Here is a 24,283-nt window from a genome sequence, read left to right as displayed (position 1 = left end):
AGGATGACCCTATTCACTCACTCTCAGCTCGCCTTCCCCCTGGGTACTGCAGCTGGATGGGCCCAGAGGCATGGGGAACCCAACCCAAATGTCTCCAGGGCAAATAGGTTATTATATATGATATGATATACATGATCATAGAAATAACTGTCAGGGTAAATGCAGATTTATGTGCAGAACTTCTGAAATCCAATGTTATTCAGTACAGACTGTATGCCAAAAATTGTCTAGGAAATGATACTAAATTCCATCGTGGTTAGAGTTAAAGACCTCGCTTCCACAAAGTAGTTTGGTTGCTTCAGTTCAGTGCATGTTTTATTGGTTTTTCTTTTTGATTGTGAAGGTAACCAAAATAGCTGGCAAATACACTCTTTGACCACCACATCGTTGGGTTTACTAATAGCAGTGCAGTCATACAGTAGCCATTTGAAAAAATATTGTTCACATCCGAAAAGAGTTTACTTGTACTTCAGTTGTGATTGTTTTCAGATTACAGTATGTTAGCACCAAGGTTATTATCGTAAACGAAAACAAACGAAATAACGAAACTAAAATTAATTAATTAATGGATTTTCGTTTATGAAATAAAATAAAAACGATAATGTTTTTTCAAAAACAATAACTAACGAAAACGACATTGTCTGCTCACAAGACTAACTAAAACGAACGATGATCGTAGCGAAAATACCATTCGTTTTCATCTTTTGTGATCATTTAAAATGTAAAATGCGGCGCTGATGGTTTTACGACAGTTGTACAGCCGTATGGCACCTTGACGTGTAAGTGACGTAACGCGTTTACAATTAGGTCTGATGGTTATAAAACAAAACTAAAACAACATTATAATGGCGAAAGTTGCGAGAAAACGACAGAGCCCCCTTGCGTCTCGGACAAAAGCAAATGCATTGTCACGGAGACGGGTCTCGTGTGGCATATTGCATGAGGGGAAAACCTCTCTCTCTCTCTTGCTCTCTCTCACTCTTCTTCGCTCTCTCGCTCACGCACACGCACGCACACACACACATTTTCAATATGGAAGGACTTAAATGTGTTGACATATATTCTGATGTTACAAGTCTGCACTCTCCTGTTCAATTGCCAGGTTTTTATGTTATGTTTTTTGTTGCTTGTTTCATCTGCATTTTCACTTTAGAAGCAGCACTGCACTTTTCTTGGCCGTATTGCACTTAAGCACTTAAGAAATAAAAACTAAACTACTTTGATGAAATGAATCTGAATGTTGCTATCCACCACAAGTTTTAGCAGGAACTGTTCCAGAGGTACATGCCAATGCCCTGTTTCCGTAGGCAAAGGCAACACCACCAACCCTACACACCTATCAAGGTTTACTGTTTTGAAACATACTATGGTAAACATCTTAGTGGAAACATGGCCTTAGTTTCACAACACTGAGTCATGAAGAAAGCAAAGCCTTTTGAAGTTACCATCATAAATAAGATGTCATACTCTTATTTTTAAAATTCAAATTCAAATGTATTTATATAGCACTTTTCATACAAAAAAATGCAAGTCAAAGTGCTGTCCAATGAAAATGTCCAAAACACAACATAAAAGGAAGACCCGCTAACGGCCTCCCTCCCAACAGACCCAAAGATATATATCCTCTAGTATATCAGCCCTCCCAACAAACCCAAACATATATCCGCCAGTATATCAGCACTCGCACATACACACACACGCACACGCACACACACACACACACACACCCCCCCCCACACACACACACACACACACACACACACATACATACAAAGCACACAACCTGATAAAGTGTGTTAAAAAAGACATGACAAGGCACAGAGAAACCATATGAGGAAAGGGTACCCAAGGGGGGCTCATTCATGCTGGGGGGAATGACAGCCCACGGGCCACAGGGAGTGCCACCATCACAGAGATCCCCGGCCCGGATTAGAGAGTGTGGGAGGCCCCACACCTAGTGTTGAGATCCCCAGTCACCTGGACCTAAGGAGCCCCTGCGATGACGCCCCCCCGCGGGAAGGGCAACCACCACCCCCAAACGCGGAGTCCCCCCCTGAGGAAACACTGGAGCTAAAAGTTAACAACAACAGAAGACAACAAAACTAAAAGACATAACAGTAATATAATCTAAGAACTAAAATCAGTATGATAAAATATGATAAAGTAAAAATAATCCCCAATAAAAAGAAAAAGATAAATTACTTAAATTATTTAAAAGCCAAACTAAAAAGGTAGGTCTTGAGCTTCCTCTTAAAAATATCAACAGTCTCTGCGTACCTGACGTCCTCTGGCAAACTATTCCAAAGTTGAGGACCAAAATGGCTGAATGCAGCCTCGCCGTGGGTTTTGGTCTTCACCCTAGGAATAATTAAAAGGCCAGCGCCAGAGGACCTCAGGATCCGCGGGGGTTGGTATGGTAAGAGCAAATCAGACAAATAAGATGGCCCAAGATCATTAAGACATTTATAAACTAATAAAAGTACCTTAAAATCGATCCTGAAACACACGGGTAGCCAATGCAGCGATTTAAAAACTCTTGTAATGTGCTCCCGTCCTCTGGTTCTCGTCAGCACCCGAGCGGCTGAATTCTGGAGTAGTTGTAAAGAAGAAATACTCTTTTTGGGGAGGCCAGAGAGCAGGGCATTACAATAATCTAAACGACAGGAAATAAATGCATGCATCAGCACTTCCGTGTTAGCCTGAGAGAGAAACTATTTCTGTAGTTCACACTTGTATGGCCATCACGTGTGGTCACATGTGGTCAATAACAAAAGAATGGCTTCAGAACAACTCTGTGACTAATCTTGACTGGCCAGCCAGAGCCCTGACCTAAACCCAATTGAGCATCTCTGGAGAGACCTCAAAATGACTGTCCACCACCGAAGAATGGCAGGGGGATCGCCATATCCAGGTGTGAAAAACTTGTTGCATCATTCCCAAGAAGACTCATGGCTATACTAGCTCAAAAGGGTGCTTCTACCCAATACTGGTCTGGATACTTATGACCATATGATATTTTTGTTGTTTTGTTTTTAATAAATATGCAAAAAATTCTACATTTCAGTTTTTTTCTGTCAAGATATGGTATTTAATGTACATTAATGAGAATTAAAATGAACTTTTTTTGATTTTGGCAAATGGCCATAATGACACAAAGTGATTAATTTCAAAGAGCTCTAAGTACTTTTTACCACTACTTTATCACTGTGTGTGTGTGTGTGTGTGTGTGTGTGTGTGTGTATATATATAATTAGTGCTATCAAGCAATTGAAATATTTAATCATAGTTAATCGCATTTTTGTCATAGTTAACTCGTAGATAATCGCACATTTTATTTATTGTAAAAAAATCCCTTGTTTTCTGTCCCATTATTTTCTTGAATTTTAATACCCTTAACATGAATAAGGGGATTGATTTTCTTATGCAAATACTTTAATAAAGTGAAGTCAACCCAAACACATTTTTCAAGAATATGCTCTATGCAAGCCCACTAGTTGAAACAAGGCATTCTGATAAATATTGCATTTGTTAGTTAATCCACCTGCTTTTAGCCATCACTGGGGGCAGCCATTTTGTCACGTCTGTCCACTGAAAAAAAAAAAAAAAAAAAATATATATATATATATATATATATATATATATATATATATATATATATATATATATATATATATTAATATATTAATTATTTCTTTTTCTGGGGGGGGGGTCCGGTTGGTTCGAAATCCTACCAGTTTAGTGAAATTACAGAATTGTAGTATAGTGTCAGTTTATCTGCTTTGCATTTGTCGAACTTTTTGGTCCCAAGGGTTGGTTGTACCAATATAGTTGGCCATTTAAGCAACAAAACCAAACCTCTGGCTGTGTTGGTCTCGTGCTAATGGTCCGCGTTAGTCTTCCTTTTACCCTTGGTCAGGAAAAGGAGTGACATACCTAAGAGGCTGAGCTTCCTTAACTTAGCTGAGCCTGAAATTGGCTAGAATGGAGAAGGAAGCCATTGCAGGTTCACCTGAGCGACTCCTCAAGGCAAAACACATTAGTCTTGGCTTCATTGTTACACTATACCTCATCCATTCACTGTTGCATGCTAGTAAATTTTACATGTATCACAACCAAACAACAACTTGAGGAGGCTATAGTGATATCCTGCAAAAAAAAAAAAAAATGAAGCAGAGAACTTTGCAAATATTCACAAGTTTAATCAATCGATACAAGACTTGTGAAGCTGCTGTCAAATAAGAGATCCTGTTAAAATGTAGCTTGAGCTGTTAAGATGATTTTGATGGAAATAGCTTTTAATTTCAGCAAATACAACCTCCTTATGCTGTAAATTCAACAAATAAATATTTTCAATTCTTTACAACTTAAAATAAACTAAAATGTCCTGAAACACTGCTGTGCATGATAATTTGTAGGTTTGTTTAATAAACATTCAAATTATTCTCTCACAGTTGATGACTTGTAAATGATGCTGAGTTCTTTTGCATATGGGTTATTTATAAAAAGCTGAGAAAAATCATTTGCATAATAATTTGGAACATGGTGTATATCGCGACAACACGAATAAGTATACTCTGTTTATACCAACAGCAAGTATTCTAAATGCTTCAGCATGACCTGTGCTGAAAGTAGTACATTTTCTCATTTGCCCTTTATTTACAGTATTTGTGCTCTATTGATCATATATTGACCACATCGAGGGTCCAGCGTGTTAGCACATACTGTTAATAGTGATCCATGGCGGCTTAATGGTGGTAGCAGCACACCAGGTGAACAACCTTGGATTACATCAATAAAGAAACAGCTAACAAAGGAAACTATTCTGCAAAAGCTGACAAACACTTTTCTTTTTTACAATGAACTCAGGACGTTAATTGCTGTAAGGTGAAATAGTACTTCTTATAGAATCTAAATGGTCTCCAGTATAGTACACTGCACTGTGTTCCTATGGTGAAATTGAATTAATTCCAGCATGCCCTTTGCTTATTTTATCTCCCTTCAGTCAGATACCTACAATGGAATTAAACACAAGTACACAAATAATTGGCTCACATCACACTTTTCTATTTGAATGTCTGTTTCAAACTTTGGGGAGTTTTGCAAAGTAAGGAAGCGATGAGCAGAAAATGGATGAAAAGAAGTACCAAGTTAGCACATGGGCAAGAAAAACAGTGATTGCATAGAAAGGTTGGCTTTAATGAGTTGCTTCTTTGTGTCAAACCAATTGATTAGGACTTAGAGAACAATAGGGTCCATATTAATTCTTCATTGTTGTCCTCTATATGTGTGCATCGCTCTCGTGTACGGTGCTGCCAATTGTGCAGGCATCTTTTAGGATCAGTCAGCACTTTATGTTTCTACCCGAGAATTGCAGCACCACAGAGAATTTAAGCACACCTTTATTTTCAACCCCATAAAGTTGGAATTAATGTTTGTGCTTTAAAAGAAACGAGGAGGGTCGTAATCATCATTCGATTAATTATCCATTAAGAATTGTGTCAAGTTTGTGCAATTCACTGTGGACTTAGCACAAGCAGAGACACTGTTGATTCAGTCTTAACTAGAAGGCAAACTTTTGTTCTGTTACACAGATGTTATGGCGAGAGGTGGGGTGCACAGTGGAATGATCAGCAACTACCAACTATTGTCATACAATTAATAACCATATTTACTATAGTGGCGGCACGGTGATCGACTGGTTAGCACGTCCGCCTCACAGTTCAGATGTTGTGGGTTCGATCCCGGCTCCGGCCTCCCTTTATGGAGTTTGCATGTTCTCCCCATGCCTGTGTGGGTTTTCTCCGGGTACTCCGGTTTCCTCCCACATTCCAAAAACATGCATGGTAAGTTGATTGGACTCTCTAAATTGCCCCTAGGTGTGATTGTGAGTGCGGATGTTTGTCTTTGTGTGCCCTGCGATTGGCTGGCACCCAATAGGGTGTCCCGCGCCTACTGCTCGAAACAGCTGGGATAGGCTCCAGCACTCCCCGCGACCCTTGCAAGGATAAGCAGTATCGATAATGGATGGTTGGATTTAATATAGTTTTATTTGTTTGTTTGGTTAAAGGGGAAGTCAATCCCAAAAACCGCCCATTTTTGCTGTCGACTGAAAAGGACATCACAGTTGCTTAGGGCTCAGGTAACGACCAATCATGGCTCAGCTTCAGAAAACAGGTGAGCCTGACCCCTGAGCAACTGTGATGCCATCTTCAGTCGACAGAAGTGACAAAATGGCTGAACCCTGAGATGGCTAAAAATGGGTTCATTTTGCTCATATTACACAAATGCAATATTAATCAGAATGCTATGTTTAGACTAGTGAAGGCGTAAAGAACATATTATTGCAAATCATTTTGGGGGGGTGACTTCCACTATAAGGATTCCATTTATCTCTACCATTCCAGAGACACCAAAATAGACAAGAGATGGAAAAAATGGCCTTCGGCTATGCTTAGTGCAACTATTTTTTAAAGTTTCCCATCTTTCGCCTACAAAATGAGCATCCGTCATAGGCGAACTGGTCCGTCACATACATAGGCGGTATGCCCAGCTCTATGTGTGTGTTTGCATGCATGCGTGTGTATGTGTATTAGGGGTGTAACGGTACGCTAAATCACATTTCGGTTCGGTTCGTTTTTTGGGAAACTTCGGTTCGGTATATTTTCGGTACAAAAAAAATGATTTCTTAAAAAAAAAATGTTTATTTTGAAAAGATGACAAGTAAATGGTACATTTTTTAGAAAAAATAAATAAAAGCAAACCATTCGGGTGATATTCTAAGAATAAAAAATACACTAACAATAAAGATCTCTTAATTTTGTAATTTATTAAGACAGTGAAATCTTTAAACACTCAGCAGCAACAGCCTATGACACATCTAAGTATTCAAGTTAAAGCCAAGTTGTCATTACAGTACATATATACACTTTTTGTGACGTAAAACATGCACGTAAAAAAAATATAATAACAGTTACAATTATTGCTAACTATATTAAATCTCTTTTTATAAGGAAAAAATACAGCAACTTTAAAAAGTCTATATGAAATTGTATACACTTTTTAGGCATTCAAATCTTTGAATGTTCAACAGCATATTGTAACGAATTAGGTTATCTGTGTTGTGGTCGGATTTGTGCGTTGCTGAGTTGTGATGTTTCCGAGGTTCATGAATGCATCGTACGGCAAGCGAGTGGAGCAGTGGAGAAAGAAGAGGACGAACAGTTGTACCTGGATTAATAAAAACGTGATAACGTGAAACTACGTCTGACGGCGTGTTGCTGCAAGACGCTACAATATGATAAATCTCGCTGTTTAAGTTGAACGTTTTTGCCCCCTCGTCTAAGAAACATTCACAGTCGGATGATGCCGCATATGTTAGACGTGCTACCTGCAGCGTAGCCACCGATCTCATATAGCAATGTCGGCGCACAACTTTCCGACTTATCCACACACCTTTCCCCATCGGCAATGGGGAACACGAAAGCCAAAATGTTCCCAAACAGGAGACCGCAGTGTATGTGGGGGCCTTAGAGTTCTGGCTCTTTTCTGGCTCTCTCTTTTGTGCCGCCACCCTCCTCTTTCGGGAGCAACAGTCAATAGCGTCCGTGCGTAAACTTGCGCCAATAAAAACTGATCAGAAATGGTACACAAGGTGGACCGAACCGAACATGCCATACCGAAACGTATTAATACACCCACGTGTACCGTTTTAGTATGGGCCTATACGTATGTATATACAGACTATATATAAAGACACAATTTCCATCTGCTAGCTTCTGTATTTTTTCCTTTTGTATATTTGCCTATGTCTATCCGTGGAACATAGAGAGAAAAGATTTGGTGAGCAAATACTGGCACATACGGTAATTCTTCAGTTTCCCCTCACCCACTCAGCAGTCAGAAGATGCTGCCATGTATGTAAATAAGGCAGTAAATGAAAAAAAGAAATGCCAAGAATGTAATGGCACTGTTGTCACGCTGCACAGTGGAGGTCCAGTATGAAGGGACGTTTGCTTTCACGCACAGGCGAACGGACTGCAAAACATTAACCAAGCACAGCTAATTTGCCACACAGTGAGTGGACTGCTCTGAATGATAAGCTACCGTTCGGCATTGCTTTAAATGCAGTTCGCTGGCGGTCTTAATCGGCAATGCATCAAAGGTTATCTGCAGGCACCCACACAGAGACTACCTGCCAGGGATTTTCAATCAGCCTCCCCCATATGTAATTAAATAGAAATAATTGCTTTCATTTCCCTTTTGTCATTTTATTTTGTCAAGCCTTTGCCACAATGCATATTGTTCTGTTGCTGCCTGTTTCCCCCCTCTTCTTTTTCTCCACCAACCACTCCAAAGTAATCTTTGTTTTCTTTCTTTTGTTGGCTTCTTCTATTATGTTCTCAAAGTAAGTCAGATCTCAAGCTAAAAGTGTGCCTTTATGTGCGTGTGCTGTGTTGAAAGTAAGCGTGTTGCTGCCATCATCAGGAAGAAAATTCAAGCTGCACACTCCTTTCTACTGTTGGTTTTCCCTCGTTAGTAGGACAGACAAGATGCAATCCTCAAAATGCTTAAGTCTCCCAAAACCCATGTGCTGTTATTGTTCCTTTTTGCCAGTTTGAATCCTCGTATGTTTAGCTGTTAATCCTCACCACACAGTGGACATAAAAAATGACACCACAATGATATTTAACTTTTCCCTCACAAAATAATGCGAATTATAACCCCAAAAATTCAGTTTCATAGAAATGCATCTGTCAGTGGGGAAAAAACTGCAATGTCAGATACATAAAGTATGTTGGTAGCTGCTTTCATAATTGCACACCCTGAATCCAAAAGATTGCACAAAACCATCTTTGCACGCTAACAGAATGCTTCAGGGTTATCTTTCCTTGAACAAATGCTTTTTTCTTTGTGAAAAGTTCTAAAAGACAGTCAAATTTGGCCCAAAACCTATCCCAAACATGATTTTGAGTCATTATTGTTTCAGTAGCAAAAAAAAACAAATACATTTTTAAAAAATACACATTTTCAAACTACTCTGTCAGAGACAAAATAAATCCTTGGGTTGGCCCGAATGGGGATATTTCCTTGCAATTTTAACAGAAATTGAGTGCTCTTGCAATGAACAGTGGTCATGATACGCCAAAGATCAAATGCCGTTATGAAAGGAAAAGGCTAGCATTTCCCCGATAACAAATTTCTTTCAAAGTTTATTTTTAACAAGTTTTTATTTCACAATAAATAATTTGGTAAAAATTTTGGGGGCGCGCACCCTTTAAAACTATCAATTGTGGTGTCATATTTTTACATCAGAAAAAGCAGATATTTTAACATTGTTTACTTTTTGTATCTAGCGTTATGTTCCATGCATTAACTCCTTTCTCTCCGCGCTCTTGCGATTCGTTTAGCTCAAGCAAAGTGAGGCAAATGCCGACACCAAAGAGAAGCTCCCTCTCCGACTCAGGATCTTTGAAAAGTTCCCCAACAGACCTCAAATGGTGAAGATCTCCAAGCTGCCATCAGACTTCACTGTACCCAGAATCAGGTACGCCGTCCAAGTGGCTGTGTTTAAACTGCAGGCATATTTAATTTCTTAACTGTTCGCTCAAAGCATGCAATACCACCTCAGACACATCCAACCTTCTAAGCAATTTAATCAGTCATAGCTCTGATCAGTGCACAACTGGATCATCCATTCTCCAGAATCACTGAAGCCATCTGGTGCCAGCAGGAGATTTTAAAATTGTGAAGAGTGAAAAGAGTACTTCGAGTACCTCGACTCAAAAAAATGCTAAAGGAAAGTTTTCTGCCTTGGGTAGTGATCGGCCAAATGAAGTGGGACTTAGGAGCATGTCTCGAGCAAAGGTGGGTGTGCCAAATTAAGCCCCAATTTGGAGCATGTATCGGGTCTGAAAAAAATCACGTGACTGATAACGAACAAGGCCCCGATTTGTGTAAAGGATTTCATTGGTTCATTCAACAAAGTGTTTCCAAATAACACAAACGAGGCCTCGGTTTATGCAGATGACGCCATTTTTTCATTCAACATATTGTTTCCTCATAACACAAACGAGGCCTCAGTTTGTGCAGATGGCGCCTTTGGTTCATTCAACATATCGTTGCCTCATAACACAAACGAAGCCTTGCTTGTGCGGATGACGCTATTGGTTCATTCAACGTATCGTTGCCTCAAAACACTGGAGACCTTGTGCCGATTTGCAGGTGTCAGCGTTTGTAGTGACCTTAAAGATAGTTCACGAGGTAGGGAGTCACACTGTGCATTAGAAAAGAATACTTGGAGTGCTTGGTAGTAGTACTTAGCAGTTTTCAGTCATTTTTTCTCTTATATACTTTTTGCAGTCATTAAACTCAGGTAATTGTTCGGCACAGTTGATAGAGCAACGTGTTTCCAAACATGAGTTCATGGATTCGATTCTCCTTTGATCTTGAATTTTAAAGTGACACTTGAACGGGCTGAACATTGGCACTTATATTTTAGGTATGCATGTAAAAATGACATCAGCACTAAAATTTACCCCCCTAAAAGAACCTGTAATTATTTAAAGAGGAAATCAACTATTAACATATTTTTTCCAGAATATGTTCTGTGTAGGCCCACTACCAGAAACAAAGCATTCTGATAAATATCACTTTTGTGGAATATGAGTTAAGCAGCAAAATCTAGCCATCGCTTCTGTTGACTGAAAATTACATCACAAATGCTCAGAGCTCAAGTAACGACCAATCATGGCTCAGCCTCAGAAAACAGGTCAGCCGTGATTGGTCATTACCTGATCCCTGAGCAACTGTGATGACATTGTCAGTCGACAGAAGTGACAAACTGGCCACCATCAGATATGGCTAAAAACGGGTGGATTAACAATATTCTGCGGTGGCACCACAGAATGGAGCGTTGCTGGGCAGCGCTGCACGCACTCCGACGGCTGCCACGACGGATAATCCCCTCAGATTGAAACATATTGTACTTGACGGCAGCGCCATCATGACATCAGAAAGCCAATAGCCAATAATAGGGATGGCAAGCCATTTACTACTATTTTGGCAGCATGAGGACAATGCAGGAAGCCTTGATAAATAAAGTGAATTTACTGTATTAACACTGAAAGATACATCTTGTCTCTTCTTGATTTTCCTTTTTAAAATGAGCAAAGACCGGGCTTTCTTTTTTAACAATGAATATACATTTTGTAAACCAGTGGGAAAAGCCTCATTTTTTACTTCCTGGTCGGCTGCTACGCCAGCAATTCCAAATATGGGCACACTGTTGCGCGTCTGATAAAGGGCTTGTTCGAACGACGCGATTAAACAGATTACATTCGGCAAGCCAGGTAACAGCTACGTGCAACTTTGAAGCAAATGAGATGGAGGGTTGTCTACGATGTTCACTTTCAAAATGGGAGGGGAAAAAAATCTGATTCAAAATGTGAAGTTCAACATAGGACATTTTAAACCCCACTAAAAAAAACAACAACAACAAAAAGGTTTATGTGCGCCCATCTGTATAATGCGGCTTTTTGCAGTTACACTTTGAAAATTGTGCCTCTAGTTTTAATAAATGAATGACTGAATGTGTTTCTCAATTTGAACCACCAAAAACCCTGGCCTCGGGTACCCATTTATTTGGTGTACACCGTTGGGAACACAAGTCAAGCCAACCACAGCAACAATTTTTCATTTGATGCATGACGGTAGCACATCAGCAACATGGTGAAAAGGCCAACTTCAAAATAAAATCTTACCATATACATTAATACACGGACATCGGTGAGTTGGTACCAGAGCTTGGCATTCGGATTATTCCTCCAATATGAATTACCGGTATTCATAACTGTGCTTTAATCAAGCAAATATACAGATTTTTTTTCATCCAAATAACAGATATTACTTAATATACCAAAATATTGGTTAGCTGCAGCCCTACAAATTGTAGTGTAATTTCCGAAGTATTAACCTACTACACTAGTTTTTTCACACGCTTTGAACCCTGCAAACTCTTTTTCATTTCTCAGCTCTCAGCTGTGCACGTAGATGCGTGCAAAGGGGTGTCCCAATTCTCAAAGGACTTGGTCTCATATCAGCGGTGACAGCTCGGAGATATAGCCTGACATGAGACCAAGCCCTCTCAATTCTTCTTCTTCATAAAAGTGAAATGTATGTTTATTGTGTCATTTTTACTGTGTCCCTCGTCCTCAAGGGAGAGCTTCATGAAGCAGTTCATCGACAGGCAGCAGCAGGACCCCAGCTGTTTGTTCCGAAGGCTGCCCTCGGCCTCTTCGTCCTCCTGTGACCACTCCAAACGCTCGGCTATTGAAGACAACAAGTATATCGACCAAAAGGTGCATTCATGCTCAAGTAATCTCCCTCCATCACATAGACACGTGGGTATGAAGTTATAACTTCTTCCCTTCCATGCTAGAAACCATTAAAACTACACCTCGGTGATAAAAATAGCAATAATAAAGAAACATGATGTTGTATTTATCCGAAGACTACGTTTATCAATTGCTCCGACTTAATTGACTTGCTGTGTTTTGAAACCTGTGTTTGCTCTCTCAGCTGCGCAGGTCAATATTTAGCATCCAGGCTCGGAACCTGCTGGAAAAAGAAACAACAATCAATAAAATATTACGGTAAGACGCGTGTATATATTGGACACGTGCCTGAGCTACGTAGAGTATAAGATTAAATGTTACAATGCAGTCGACTGAAATTTGATCAACAGTCAATTTGTTGTTTTATCCTAATACAGATCAACCTTTAAAGGAGCCATACAGTATTGAGTTTTTCTTTAAAACCCTATCTATTCAAGAATCAAGAAATCTAGCATATTTTACACACGCTATTTCTTGTCTTGCGGAAAACAGACGTTTTTTTTAGGGGGCCTCATTTCATGCAAATGTGCCAGCCCTCATCTAACTTTAAAAACCGCTGGGCCAATGATGAGTTTGGTTTCACGACCAAGACGGGATTGGGCGGAGCCTCAGCGTTACAGCTAAATAGGCATTGCAAAACGCCTCTCGCCATCCCTCTGGCAAGTACCAGTACCAGAGCTGGCACTCGTCAGCTCACAGGCGAGTGTGTGCTGCGGCCGGTTGCTTATTTGTACTTGCTCAACTAGAGGCACATCCCGGACAATAAGACAATAAAAGTATTTTTAACTTGTGGTGTCAGCATTTCATACACCACACTGCATGTATGTGCCAAATGGACATACTGTATAACTGAACTCAAATATTGGCCTCAATAATTAAACTCATAATACATTTGAATCATAGTACACTAGAAAAGGCCTCAAACACCTGTATTTGTAAATATGATGTATTATCAACATTTAAGATAAAGTAGGTGTAAAATGATGAAATAAAATTCATCAAAACACTGTTTAGTTGGTGACTGCGTGTGTTTCATGCTTTTACTCCCATACACGTGCACCATACACAGGCCCACTTCAGACTCGGCTACTGTTGAGAAACAAAGAGCATAATTTTCTGTTCAGCATGGCAGAGCTGGCACCGGGTGTACATTAGCCCACTGGCACCATGTTCAATCTGTCTGGCCCTCCCTCGGAATCCTGCTCCTGAAATATAGGCACTATATTAGCAGTCATAAGACATCTTGCCGGCTTTGCTGCCATCCTCACAAACACAAAATCAAGTTCACATCAGCATCAATAGTTTAGCACATGTACAGACTCATGATGTGAATCATTTGTCAATTGATTGAAGAGCTAACACTGTGGATGCCCTCTGGATGCTTTGGTGGATCACTCTGATGATCACTTTGAACAGAATTGCTTTATTAAGCCGTCATGTCCTCACACAGTGGTGCTCTTATTTGAAATAAAATGGCGGGACACCAAACCGCATTACCTAACTGATGTACCATTTTGTGGTCAGGTACTAAACCTTACAGACAACAAACAGTTTGATAAATCATAGATCTATCCAATTCTGGTCATGTTAGATTTTTGTATTGCCACTTGTTAAAAGGCATGTTTTCTCCAGCACAAGACTTTTTTTCCAGCCAAGTCCAATTTTAAAAGAAAAAAAAAAGAAGTGCTCATTGCCATGCACAGCAGCGAAAAGAAAGGGACAAATGACGCATGACTTATTAAAACAGGCAGGAAGAGAACAATGCATATTACGAGAAGTTGATTTTTAAACATTAATGTGCCCTTTGCTTATCTCTTATGCAGGGCATGCACAAGACAGCGGATGCTAAGCGGGTCATTGGAAGGGCAGCCGGCCAAGGAACGTTCCATCCTTAGCGTGCAACATCACATACGGCAAGAGCGCAGGTCTTTGCGACACGGCTCCACCAGTCAAAGGATCAGCCGAGGGAAGTCGCTGGAGACCCTCACCCAGGACGTGAGTTTTAGCTGTTCTTAGAAAGAGCGATTAGCCCACGTCCCGTTACTGGTGCATTTTACTCATTGCTCTTTTTTACATAAACTGTCATACAGGTATAAAATGAAAAAAGAAAAACAGTCATTTAATATTAAATGGTAAAACATAACACAGATAAGAGTCACTTTATGATATCAGGTGACATGCGTATGAGAGCTATCCAGTCTACATCTTTACTTAGGGCTCCTTCTTGTCAAACACAGAACATCCAAATCAAAGTCATTTGTTCACAAAAAGTTTGTCAAACACCACCTTTTACAAGCTTTAAGGTGTTAAATCTTCAAAATATCCCGGTTGATGTAAGTATTTCATAAAACATGTCAACAACTAAGGCTAGGTTCACATCGCAGGTCTTAATGCTTAATTCGGATTTTTGGGAAAAATCAGATTTTTTTTTTTAAAAATCAGATTTTTTTGTGTAAGAGTTCATATTACATTATAAATGCGACCTCGGTCTCGTCTGCTGTATGAACACATGCGTCGTCAAAGTGGCCCGCATGCGGCAGAAGGAGAGACGACGTCACACCCGACGTTGTGCTTGTGGAAGTAAATGTGGTCCAGCATTTATACAGTCAAGCGATTAGGTAGCAGGTAGACATAAATACAGTATTTGGGAGAAATTATGAGGCGAGGCTTTAATATCTCATTTCATGGAGACATCACTAACGATGACGTCACGTCTTAACCGTGCGTAAAAAATGAATCTGAGCCGTGGCTGAATTACTACGATCGCCATAAATGTCCACTTTATGCTTCATTTTTCAAGTGGTATTAAATTAAAGTAAAATATAAAGTCTATAGTGTTACTCAAAACAACTTTGCAGATTCGATCCCCTGCTGCCAGCAGTTTCCCTCTGCCTGCGCTGAGCACATTTTGGGCTGACGGATGACGTCAATGTCGGATATATGCGACCTGTCCGTTCAGACCGCGAACGCATTGGAAAAGATCGAATACGTATCCGATCTAGGACCACATATGAAAGTGACCCAGGTCGCCTAAGTCTTTTTAACTTTTGAAGCATTCCAGCACTGTCCGCTACCGCAACGCCCAGAGAGAGGACAGCGAGATCAAGATGATCCAAGAAAAGAAGGAACAAGCAGAGATGAAGCGGTATAAACACATAAAATGCAGTATCCTTGTAAATCATAGGCAATAGCTTCTGTTGGTTGTTGCTGTATCGCTGATATACTGCTTGTTTGTCTTCTCCCTCTCTCTGGTTGGCTTGACAGAAAAGTTCAGGAGGAGGAGCTTAGGGAGAACCATCCATACTTTGATAAGCCTCTCTTCATTGTAGGCCGGGAACACCGCTTCAGGAACTTCTGCCGGATGATCGTTCGAGCTCGCTTCAATGCGTAACATAACTTTGCTACTTTTCATAAAGTTGAAAGCAATAAACCCTGTGTTCATTTAGGTTTTTGGTCTAACTGCAGTAGTCAACAAACTGAAATATAAAGTAGTAACAGCTTGACTTTACAAACATAAACACCCACATTCAACCTCAGCAGGCACACCAGTTCCAATCAAATCTAAGGCTTATGTCTGTAAAGGCAAACTTCTTTATGTATCGGATCAGGTGAAATTATGCAGGTCTACTGAATAAAGTGTCTGCTGAGTGTATGGAATATATAGAGTACAAATGGAATAGCTAGCCGGTATTTTTTTCTTTGCTGGTTTGAATGCACCACATCACATGAATGCAAAACAGTAAGAATTTCTGTTACTGTATTGTCGCAATTCTGACATGATCTATGAATCCATCTCTAGATCCAAAACGGACCCCATCACAGGAGTGGTGAAGAACACAAAGTACCACCAACTGTAGTAAGTACTTATCGGGACTGCCCGTCCCCCCCCCAAAAAAATACTGTTAGGATGGGTCCAAAGAAAATCCAATGTGTAATATGGCTATATGGCTCATATTTATATTAAGACATGTAAGACAAAGCTCCATGTCAAAATTGTACAGTGCAACCTCTAAAGTCAATCATCCCAAAAGTGGTCGTTCAACTAAAATGTGATGATAACCAGAGAACTGGACATGGAACTTAGGCCGACAACGACATAGGGAAGGGTTTGGCTGGCTGTGCAATAAATACAATAGCAGCAATACTAATTTGTAAATATAAGCCCTACCCAACACTAACTATGAAACCCGATTTGGTAGCAGTATCGCTCCGCAAACACCTTGCACTTCTATGTTACATGTGTATCAGGCGTCCTCAACTTTAAGAAGTGTTTTTCTTTTCTGTGTTTCATTTCCATTTTACAATCGTTGGAATCAGATTCACGGAATGGGTTGTGTTCAACTTTAGGGCTTCCGCTGTGTGATATTTTCGAGCTTCACTGGGGCAACCACTCCATGATGATTGGAGCGGATAGTGGTTCCGAATATAACATCAATCGAGCTGAATGATTGAAAGAATGTGATCCTTTGTTTGCTAATGAGAGCTGTCAGGTGAGCGCAGGCCTCGAAATTAATGAAATCTCCAGGCACTGTGGCCAAAATGAATTTAATTATTTAAGTTCTGCTTGAAGGCACACACTCCTTTGAGAAATGTTTTGGAAATTCAATCCCAAATCAACATAAGACACTCATCAGCCATAGTATTAGGTACACCTGCGCTGTCTATTAGTTCATCACACTTGTGAGGTGTATCTAATGTTATTCCCATGTCATCTAGCCAAATCTATTGTCTAGTCCTGATGCATTGGTGTTGTACACCACAACAAACTACAACCACAATAATAAACAATGTTAAATACAGTACCTCTCTGACAATGTTCCTAAAATTTGAGCATTATTTGCTTTTCTTGGAAAAGCAAAACTGAAATATTTATTGACTAGATTCTCATTGTGTGAATGTGACTGTGAATAGTTGTTTATCCTTATATGCACCCTCTGATTGATTGGTGACCAGTCCAGGTTGTAGTTTAGCCTAGCTGGAATAGACTTCAGCTCCCCACAAACAAGATCAAAACAATGGGTATATTCTCATTAAACTGTGCAAGTGTACCTAATGATACTATGATGTACAAAAGCTATTGCAAATTATTTTAAAATCTTTATTCTACCTTACAGAGATGCATTTATTTATAAATGTACATTTTTGTTCTTTTTTAATGTATTTAGTCATTTGGTATTATCAGAGCGGGGCCAGACCGGTCGGAACCTCCGGCCCGGCCGGATGCCCATTTTTGGGGCGGGGGGTGGGGGCTGACAAATTTTAAAAAAGGGCTGGAATAAGCATGGCCATAAGTGGATTTTAGTCCGGCCCACTAATTGGTCCTCATGCGTGTGACGTGGTCGCAAGGCGGCCAAATTTCAACTCAGCCTACTCGGTGAAAGGCTTCTTTTTAGGCTTCTTTCTACTCCCGCGTCGGCGTGAGTGACAACTGCCGCATTGATTCACATGTCCGGCATTGAACTGTTGGCGACAGGTCTGCAACACATGCCACGCACACATCAGGAATTGTTGCTGCTCTGATCGGTCCATTATGTCACATGTTGTGATGACATACAGTATCCCACCAAGCAGCTCGTTGCTGCTGCAAAGCAAACCAATTTGGCTGCAGCGTGGGTGTTATGTCACCCATGTCCCCCCTTACCTACCACCTTCCTGATCATTTTTGCAATAAAATTAAATGCATCGTCTAGTTATCTTGGGCCTTTTGTGGTTGTAGCAGGCACGATATCCATTGTTGTCGCTGTTTTTTTTAAGCGTCACCCCCCGACTTGGAACGCTACTTTTTCAAAACAACTTGTGCCCACGAGTATAGTCAAGCTGCGCGCAGCACTCATGGATGATGCTGGCACATCAAGGTGGAGTTCATGCGCTTCTCCTGGCATCTTCCCTACTTCTGGAAATACGGCGTAGCAAACCTGCTGTGCAGTGGTTTGCTGGTATGCTTTTAATTTGAAGGCTGGGAAGTGTGAAGGAGGGGAAGTGTGGAAAATAAATAAGTAACTTGTTGAATGCTTGCAGACTTGTCGTCTGTTGGACCCAAATAATTATACAATACGACAAAACCAACCCCAGGGCTCGCAATGGAAGTAAGCACGTGTAGTTTGGTAAGTACTAGTGGCGCGTTTGAAGCATGTCCACAGCGGATTTGAATAGTAAATTAGCGAGCTAATCATCTTTAAATAAACCCCTGCCTTTAGCATCTCTCAAGCGGCGGCGTCATGCACGTTTTTTTTGGTTGTTTTTTTTGGGCGGGGGGCGTGGTGATAATTTTTATGAATAAGGGCGGGAGGTCAAGGCCGGAAGGGTACCCAGGTCAAGGGTGGATGGTCACGGCCGGACCGGCAAAAAGGGTCGAGTGCCCAGCTCTGGGTATTATGTTTATTTTATTGAATGTACAACAGATTAATATATTCATAGTTTCTAATTTTATTAAAGTACTTGTACTCATCATGGCCCCATAATCTAATGTCAATCTTTTTCCACCCAAAAGTACAGTAGTATGGTTGTTCACATCTGTGTCAGTGCTCAGCAACCCTACATGTATACGTCCCACAGTCATTTTGTGAATTCGAAAAGACAATCCTGTGTGTTTAAATGAAGATTGTGCATGCACTTTGTAACTGCAGAGGATGAAAAATGTCAACAATATTTGTCAGGTTCATGGAACTATTTTCCTCAGAATAACAGTATTTTGGGTAGTTGACTTAATCAATTCATGAACTTTAAATGTCTTCATTGTAGGGGAAAAAAGGAATAAAATGATACGAAACACTTTGCTGACATTTGGAAATAATTGTATAGTTCCTTGAGGATTTATATTTTGATATTGTGTCATTCTTAAAGCAAAAGCCAACCCAAATGTGTTTTTCAAGAAAATATTCTATGCAGGCCCACTAGTTTAAACATTTTGATTAATATTACGTTGATGTGTTAAGCAGCAAAACCCACCCATTTTTAGCCATCTCAGGAGGCAGCCATTTTGTCTCTTGTATCAACTGAAAATGACATTACAGTTGCTCAGGGCTCAGATAACAACCTATCACAGCTCAACTTCAGAAAACAGGAGAGCTGTGATTGGTCATTACCTGAGCAACTGTGATGTCATTTTCAGTCGACACCAAGTGGCAAAATGGCCAAGATGGACGAAAACGTGTGGCTTTTGCTGCTTAAAGTGGAAGTCGACCCAAACATATTTTTTTTCAAGAATATGCTCTATGCAAGCCCACTAGTTGAAACAAGGCATTCTGATAAATATTGCGTTTGGGGAATGAGAGTTAATCCACCTGTTTTTATCCATCTCTGGGGGTGGCCATTTTGTCACTTCTAACGACCAATCTGACCTGAACGGCTGACCTGTTTTCTTGAGCTGAGCCGTGATTGGTTGTTACCTGAGCCCTGAGCTGTTGTGATGTCATTTTCAGTCGACAGAAGTGACAATATGGACACCCCCTGAGATGGCTAGTGAGGGGTGGATTTTGCTGCTTAACTCATGTTCCACAAACGCAATACTAATCAGCAGAGCTCGGCACGTGACCATTTTTTGCCGGTCCGGCCGCGAACGACCCTCCACCCTTGACCTGGGTACTCTTCCGGCCGCGACCCCCCCGCCCTTATCCATAAAAATTAAAAATCCCGCCCCGATCCGCCCCCCGGCCCAAAAAAAAAAAAAAGTGTCCATGATTGCCGCCGCCGCGGGAGAGACTCTAACGGCAAAGGCTTTTTAAGGATCATCCATCCATCCATTATCTATACCGCTTATCCTCACAAGGGTCGCGGGGCGTGCTGGAGCCTATCCCAGCTGTCTTTGGGTAGTAGGCGGGGGACACCCTTTATTGGGTGCCAGCCAATCGCAGGGCACACAAAGACAAACATCCGCACTCACAATCACACCTAGGGGCAATTTAGAGAGTCCAATCAACTTACCATGCATGATTTTGGAATGTGGGAGGAAACCGGAGTACCCGGAGAAAACCCACGCAGGCACGGAGAGAACATGCAAACTCCACACAGGGATGCCAGGGCCGGGATCGAACCCACGACCTCTGAACTGTGAGGCGAACGTGCTAACTTTTTAAGGATCATTAGCTGGCTAATTTACTATTCGAACCTGCTGTGGACACGCTTCAAATGCACCAGTAGTACTTATTCAACTGCGTGCTTACTTGCATTGGAGCCCCGGGGTTGGATTTGTCGTATTGTATGTATAATTATTTGGGTCCAACAGATGGCCAGAAGTCGTCCTCATTAGGGTCAAGTTACTTATTTTGCACACTTCCCCTCCTTCCCGGCCTTCAAAATAAAAGTGTACCAGCAAACCACTATACAATGTAGGTTTGCTCTGGCATATTAAGGAATCCTTGTGTACCTTAAAGCGGAAGTCAACACAAACATATTTTTTTCTATGCAAGCCCACTAGTTGAAACAAGGCATTCTGATAAATATTGTGTTTGTGGAATAAGTGTTAATCCACTCGGTTTTAGACAAAATGGCCGCCCACAGATATGGCTAAAAACGAGTGCATTTTGCTGCTTAACTTATATTCTTCAAACCCAAAATTAATCAGAATGGCGTGTTTCAACCAGTGGGTCTGCTGGGAACATATTCTTGATAAAAATATGTTTGGGTTGACTTCTGCTTTAAAGAGGTGCAGTATATGGAGCCAGTTGACTTTATGGCACACTAAAATGGGGCATCATAGCAAAACGGATACCATGTTGCACAGCATATTTAAAATGTTTTAAGTACTTTCTTGGAATTTCTTAATGATTATGTCACTAAATATATGCGTGTTTGCATGTGTGTGCTTTCAGTGACCTGTTGGGCCTTGTCACCTATTTGGACTGGGTAATGATCATCGTGACCATCTGTTCATGCATCTCAATGATGTTTGAGTCACCCTTCACCAGGGTCATGCAAGTGCCCACCTTGCAGGTAAGCAAAGCACAAGTGTCCTTCATCCGGCGCGTCTAAACAACAGAAAGAAAATGTCACATCCTGTCCTCTGTTATAGATTGGGGAGTACGTCTTTGTCATTTTCATGAGCATTGAGCTGAACCTGAAAATCATGGCAGACGGTCTGTTCTTCACACCCACGGCGGTCATCAGGGACTTTGGAGGTGTGATGGACATCTTCATCTACCTTGTAAGGAAACCTCTCACCACAGTGGTACCTGTGTATGCTTGAATAGCTAAATATTGAGTGCTTTTCTCTGCTCTCTTTCTACATCTGCAGGTGAGTCTCATTTTTCTGTGCTGGCTGCCACATGACGTGCCTCCCGAGTCTGGCGCTCAGCTGCTGATGATGCTGCGCTGCCTACGACCACTCAGGATCTTCAAGCTGGTGCCTCAAATGAGAAAGGTGGTGCGGGAGGTCCTCAAAGGCTTCAAGGAGATTTTCCTGGTGAGCCAATGGAAGGAAATATCCACCTGTGTCTTTCTATTTCAAAAGTTATTAGATAAGTAGGTAGGTAGTTTATTCGATAACAAATAAAACCTCAAAGAAATTGTTATAACGGGGTGTGAACAGATCCTAAGATGGCCTTTATCATGCTTTCTAATTAAATCTACTCTTCAAATGTGTTATAAAATGCCACATTCTTGACCAGTTGTATCAAGCTGCGCAACAGCAAAAATAATAACTTAAAGGGGAAGTCAACCCAACTTTTTTTTTCAAGAATATGTTATATGCAAGCCCACTAGTTGAAACAAGGCATTCTAGTAAAAATTGCGTTTGTGGAATAAGAGTTAATCCACCCGTTTTTATCCATCTCTACAGACGGCCATTTTGTCACTTCTCTAGGGGCGGCCATTTTGTCACTTCTGTCGCATGAAAATGACTTACTTCTCAGGGCTCAGGAAACAACCAAACACGGCTGACCAGTTTTCTGAAGCTGAGCCGTGATTGGTCGTTACTGAGCCCTGAGCAGTTGTGATGTCATTTTTAGTGGACTGAAGTGAGAAATGGCAAGTATACATGTGATTAGGCCATGGGTAAGCCCACGACCCCCTGGAATCACGAAATGTGCATAATATTGGCCTGCTATTTATTTTTGTATATTTCTTCTACACATTTTCCCGCAATAATTCACATCACTTACACTCACTCTGGGTCTCTGCATTGCGATGTGTTAAGTCAAGTCAAGTCAAATTTATTTATATAGCCCTTAATCACAGGAATGTCTCAAAGGGCTTCACATGCCGACATCCCCTGATCTTAACCCCCAGGAGGGCAAAGAAAAACTCCCAAAAAACATCTGGGGAAAAATGAGAAACGTTGAGAAGGGACCACAGATGGTGGAATGCCCCTTCCAGGATGATCAGACTGCAATAGATGCCGAGTGGGCAACATTTAACATGCATTATGGTACTATACAGTGTTTGTTACAATAATGTGAAAGTTAATCAAATGAAGTGCTGCAGGAAGATGACATCAGTGAAATGAGCAGGGGTCCAACGATCAATGTAGAGATCTCCATAGCAGCGCCTCCAAAGATGTGATCAGCCTCTGATCTTGTAGCGGTCAGTTGCTATGGGTTCAAAACAGCAACCTCCAAAGGCCACTAACCTTTTAGAAACTGGTGGCTACTTCTTGGATACTGATTATTGCAAAGGGCTGCCAGTTTTTTTTAGACATTTCTTTAATCACAAATTTGCTGAAATTACCCTTATTGTTATTAATGAATGATTATTAAAGTATCTATGTATCTGTCGGTTGGTTGGTTGATCGATCGTTCTAGCTGTCTGTCTGTCCATCTATTTATAGACGCTGATCCTGTTACTGATTTCTCACAATAATTGTCACCATTTTGACGACCCCTGTGGTACAGTATGTGCCCAGCAATTGGCTGATGACATGTCCAGCCTGTGCCCCACTCTTGCTCACTTGCAACCCTAATGAGGACAAGCACTATGGGAAATGGACTGATGGATTTTTTTTTTTATATATAAATTATGTATGGTCCTGATTTATTTTGTCTGAAAACATAATGTTGAGGTGTATCTAATGTTGTGTCGAGGTCACTCGAAGCATAACCAAAATGTTTTTGTTGTCAGTCCAGTATTCTGACATGTACAGTATGTATTAACTTTGATTGATTGATGGATTGTTTTCTGTTCGACAGGTTTCTATTCTACTCCTCACGCTTATGCTGGTGTTTGCCAGCTTCGGTGTTCAACTGTTTGCCGGAAAACTGGCCAAGTGCAATGACCCCCATGTTCTCAAACAGGTATGGCAAGAGGCATGGTGATCCCCTCCCCACCTTTATCTTCTGCAAGGAGATGGAAACTAAACTAGAATAACATGATTTTCACACATATTGTAGCATAATTGTGGGTTTTTTTGCCGGTCACAGGACGAGTGTCACGGTATATTCAGGATTAATGTCAGCGTTTCCAAAAACCTCAACCTGAAATTGAAACCTGGCGAGAAGAAGCCAGGATTCTGGGTTCCGAGAGTCTGGTAACATCACCCTTTATTTTTGCAACACCTCATGTTTTATTTGAGTACAATTCCTAATTAATATATTTGTATAATTCTGCCGCGTTCCAGGGCCAACCCTCGCAACTTTAATTTTGACAACGTGGGAAATGCAATGTTGGCACTGTTTGAGGTGCTGTCGCTGAAAGGATGGGTGGAAGTCCGAGATGTCATTATTCACCGTGTTGGACCGGTATATAGAATGTTGTGTATATATGTATACAGTATTTGTACTTCTTTTTCCATAGTGGAGACAGCTGATTAAGTGCTATCTTCTATGTGGGCAGATCCACGGCATCTACATCCACGTCTTTGTGTTCCTGGGCTGCATGATTGGACTCACTCTGTTTGTTGGTGTAGTCATTGCCAACTTCAACGAGAACAAGGTATGAGCTCTAAATCACTTTGATCAGTG

The 24,283-nt window shown here is 40.9% G+C and overlaps 1 protein-coding gene across 6 annotated transcripts in view; it reads left to right on the top strand.

Annotated features, from left to right (window-relative positions):
* The window catches only part of nalcn (sodium leak channel, non-selective), a 103,718-nt gene that overhangs the window by 67,104 nt on the left and 12,331 nt on the right, over positions 1-24,283 (top strand). For all 6 annotated transcript variants that reach the window (XM_086051833.1, XM_086051831.1, XM_086051832.1 and 3 more), the window contains 14 exons: positions 9,408-9,544; positions 12,215-12,356; positions 12,577-12,650; positions 14,216-14,387; positions 15,446-15,537; positions 15,657-15,779; positions 16,192-16,248; positions 21,203-21,323; positions 21,403-21,534; positions 21,625-21,792; positions 23,513-23,617; positions 23,744-23,850; positions 23,941-24,061; positions 24,156-24,254. In XM_086051833.1, the coding sequence (XP_085907959.1) occupies positions 9,408-9,544; positions 12,215-12,356; positions 12,577-12,650; positions 14,216-14,387; positions 15,446-15,537; positions 15,657-15,779; positions 16,192-16,248; positions 21,203-21,323; positions 21,403-21,534; positions 21,625-21,792; positions 23,513-23,617; positions 23,744-23,850; positions 23,941-24,061; positions 24,156-24,254 (1,650 nt within the window). The remainder of the gene's footprint in view (positions 1-9,407; positions 9,545-12,214; positions 12,357-12,576; positions 12,651-14,215; positions 14,388-15,445; positions 15,538-15,656; positions 15,780-16,191; positions 16,249-21,202; positions 21,324-21,402; positions 21,535-21,624; positions 21,793-23,512; positions 23,618-23,743; positions 23,851-23,940; positions 24,062-24,155; positions 24,255-24,283) is intronic.

The sequence above is a fragment of the Filicampus tigris genome, chromosome 14 (assembly GCF_054856515.1).
Source record: "Filicampus tigris isolate MCC_2025a chromosome 14, RoL_Ftig_1.0, whole genome shotgun sequence".
Taxonomy (NCBI): Eukaryota; Metazoa; Chordata; class Actinopteri; order Syngnathiformes; family Syngnathidae; genus Filicampus; species Filicampus tigris.
Note: the sequence above shows the minus strand (reverse complement) of the source record. Positions and strands in the feature narration are given on the sequence as shown.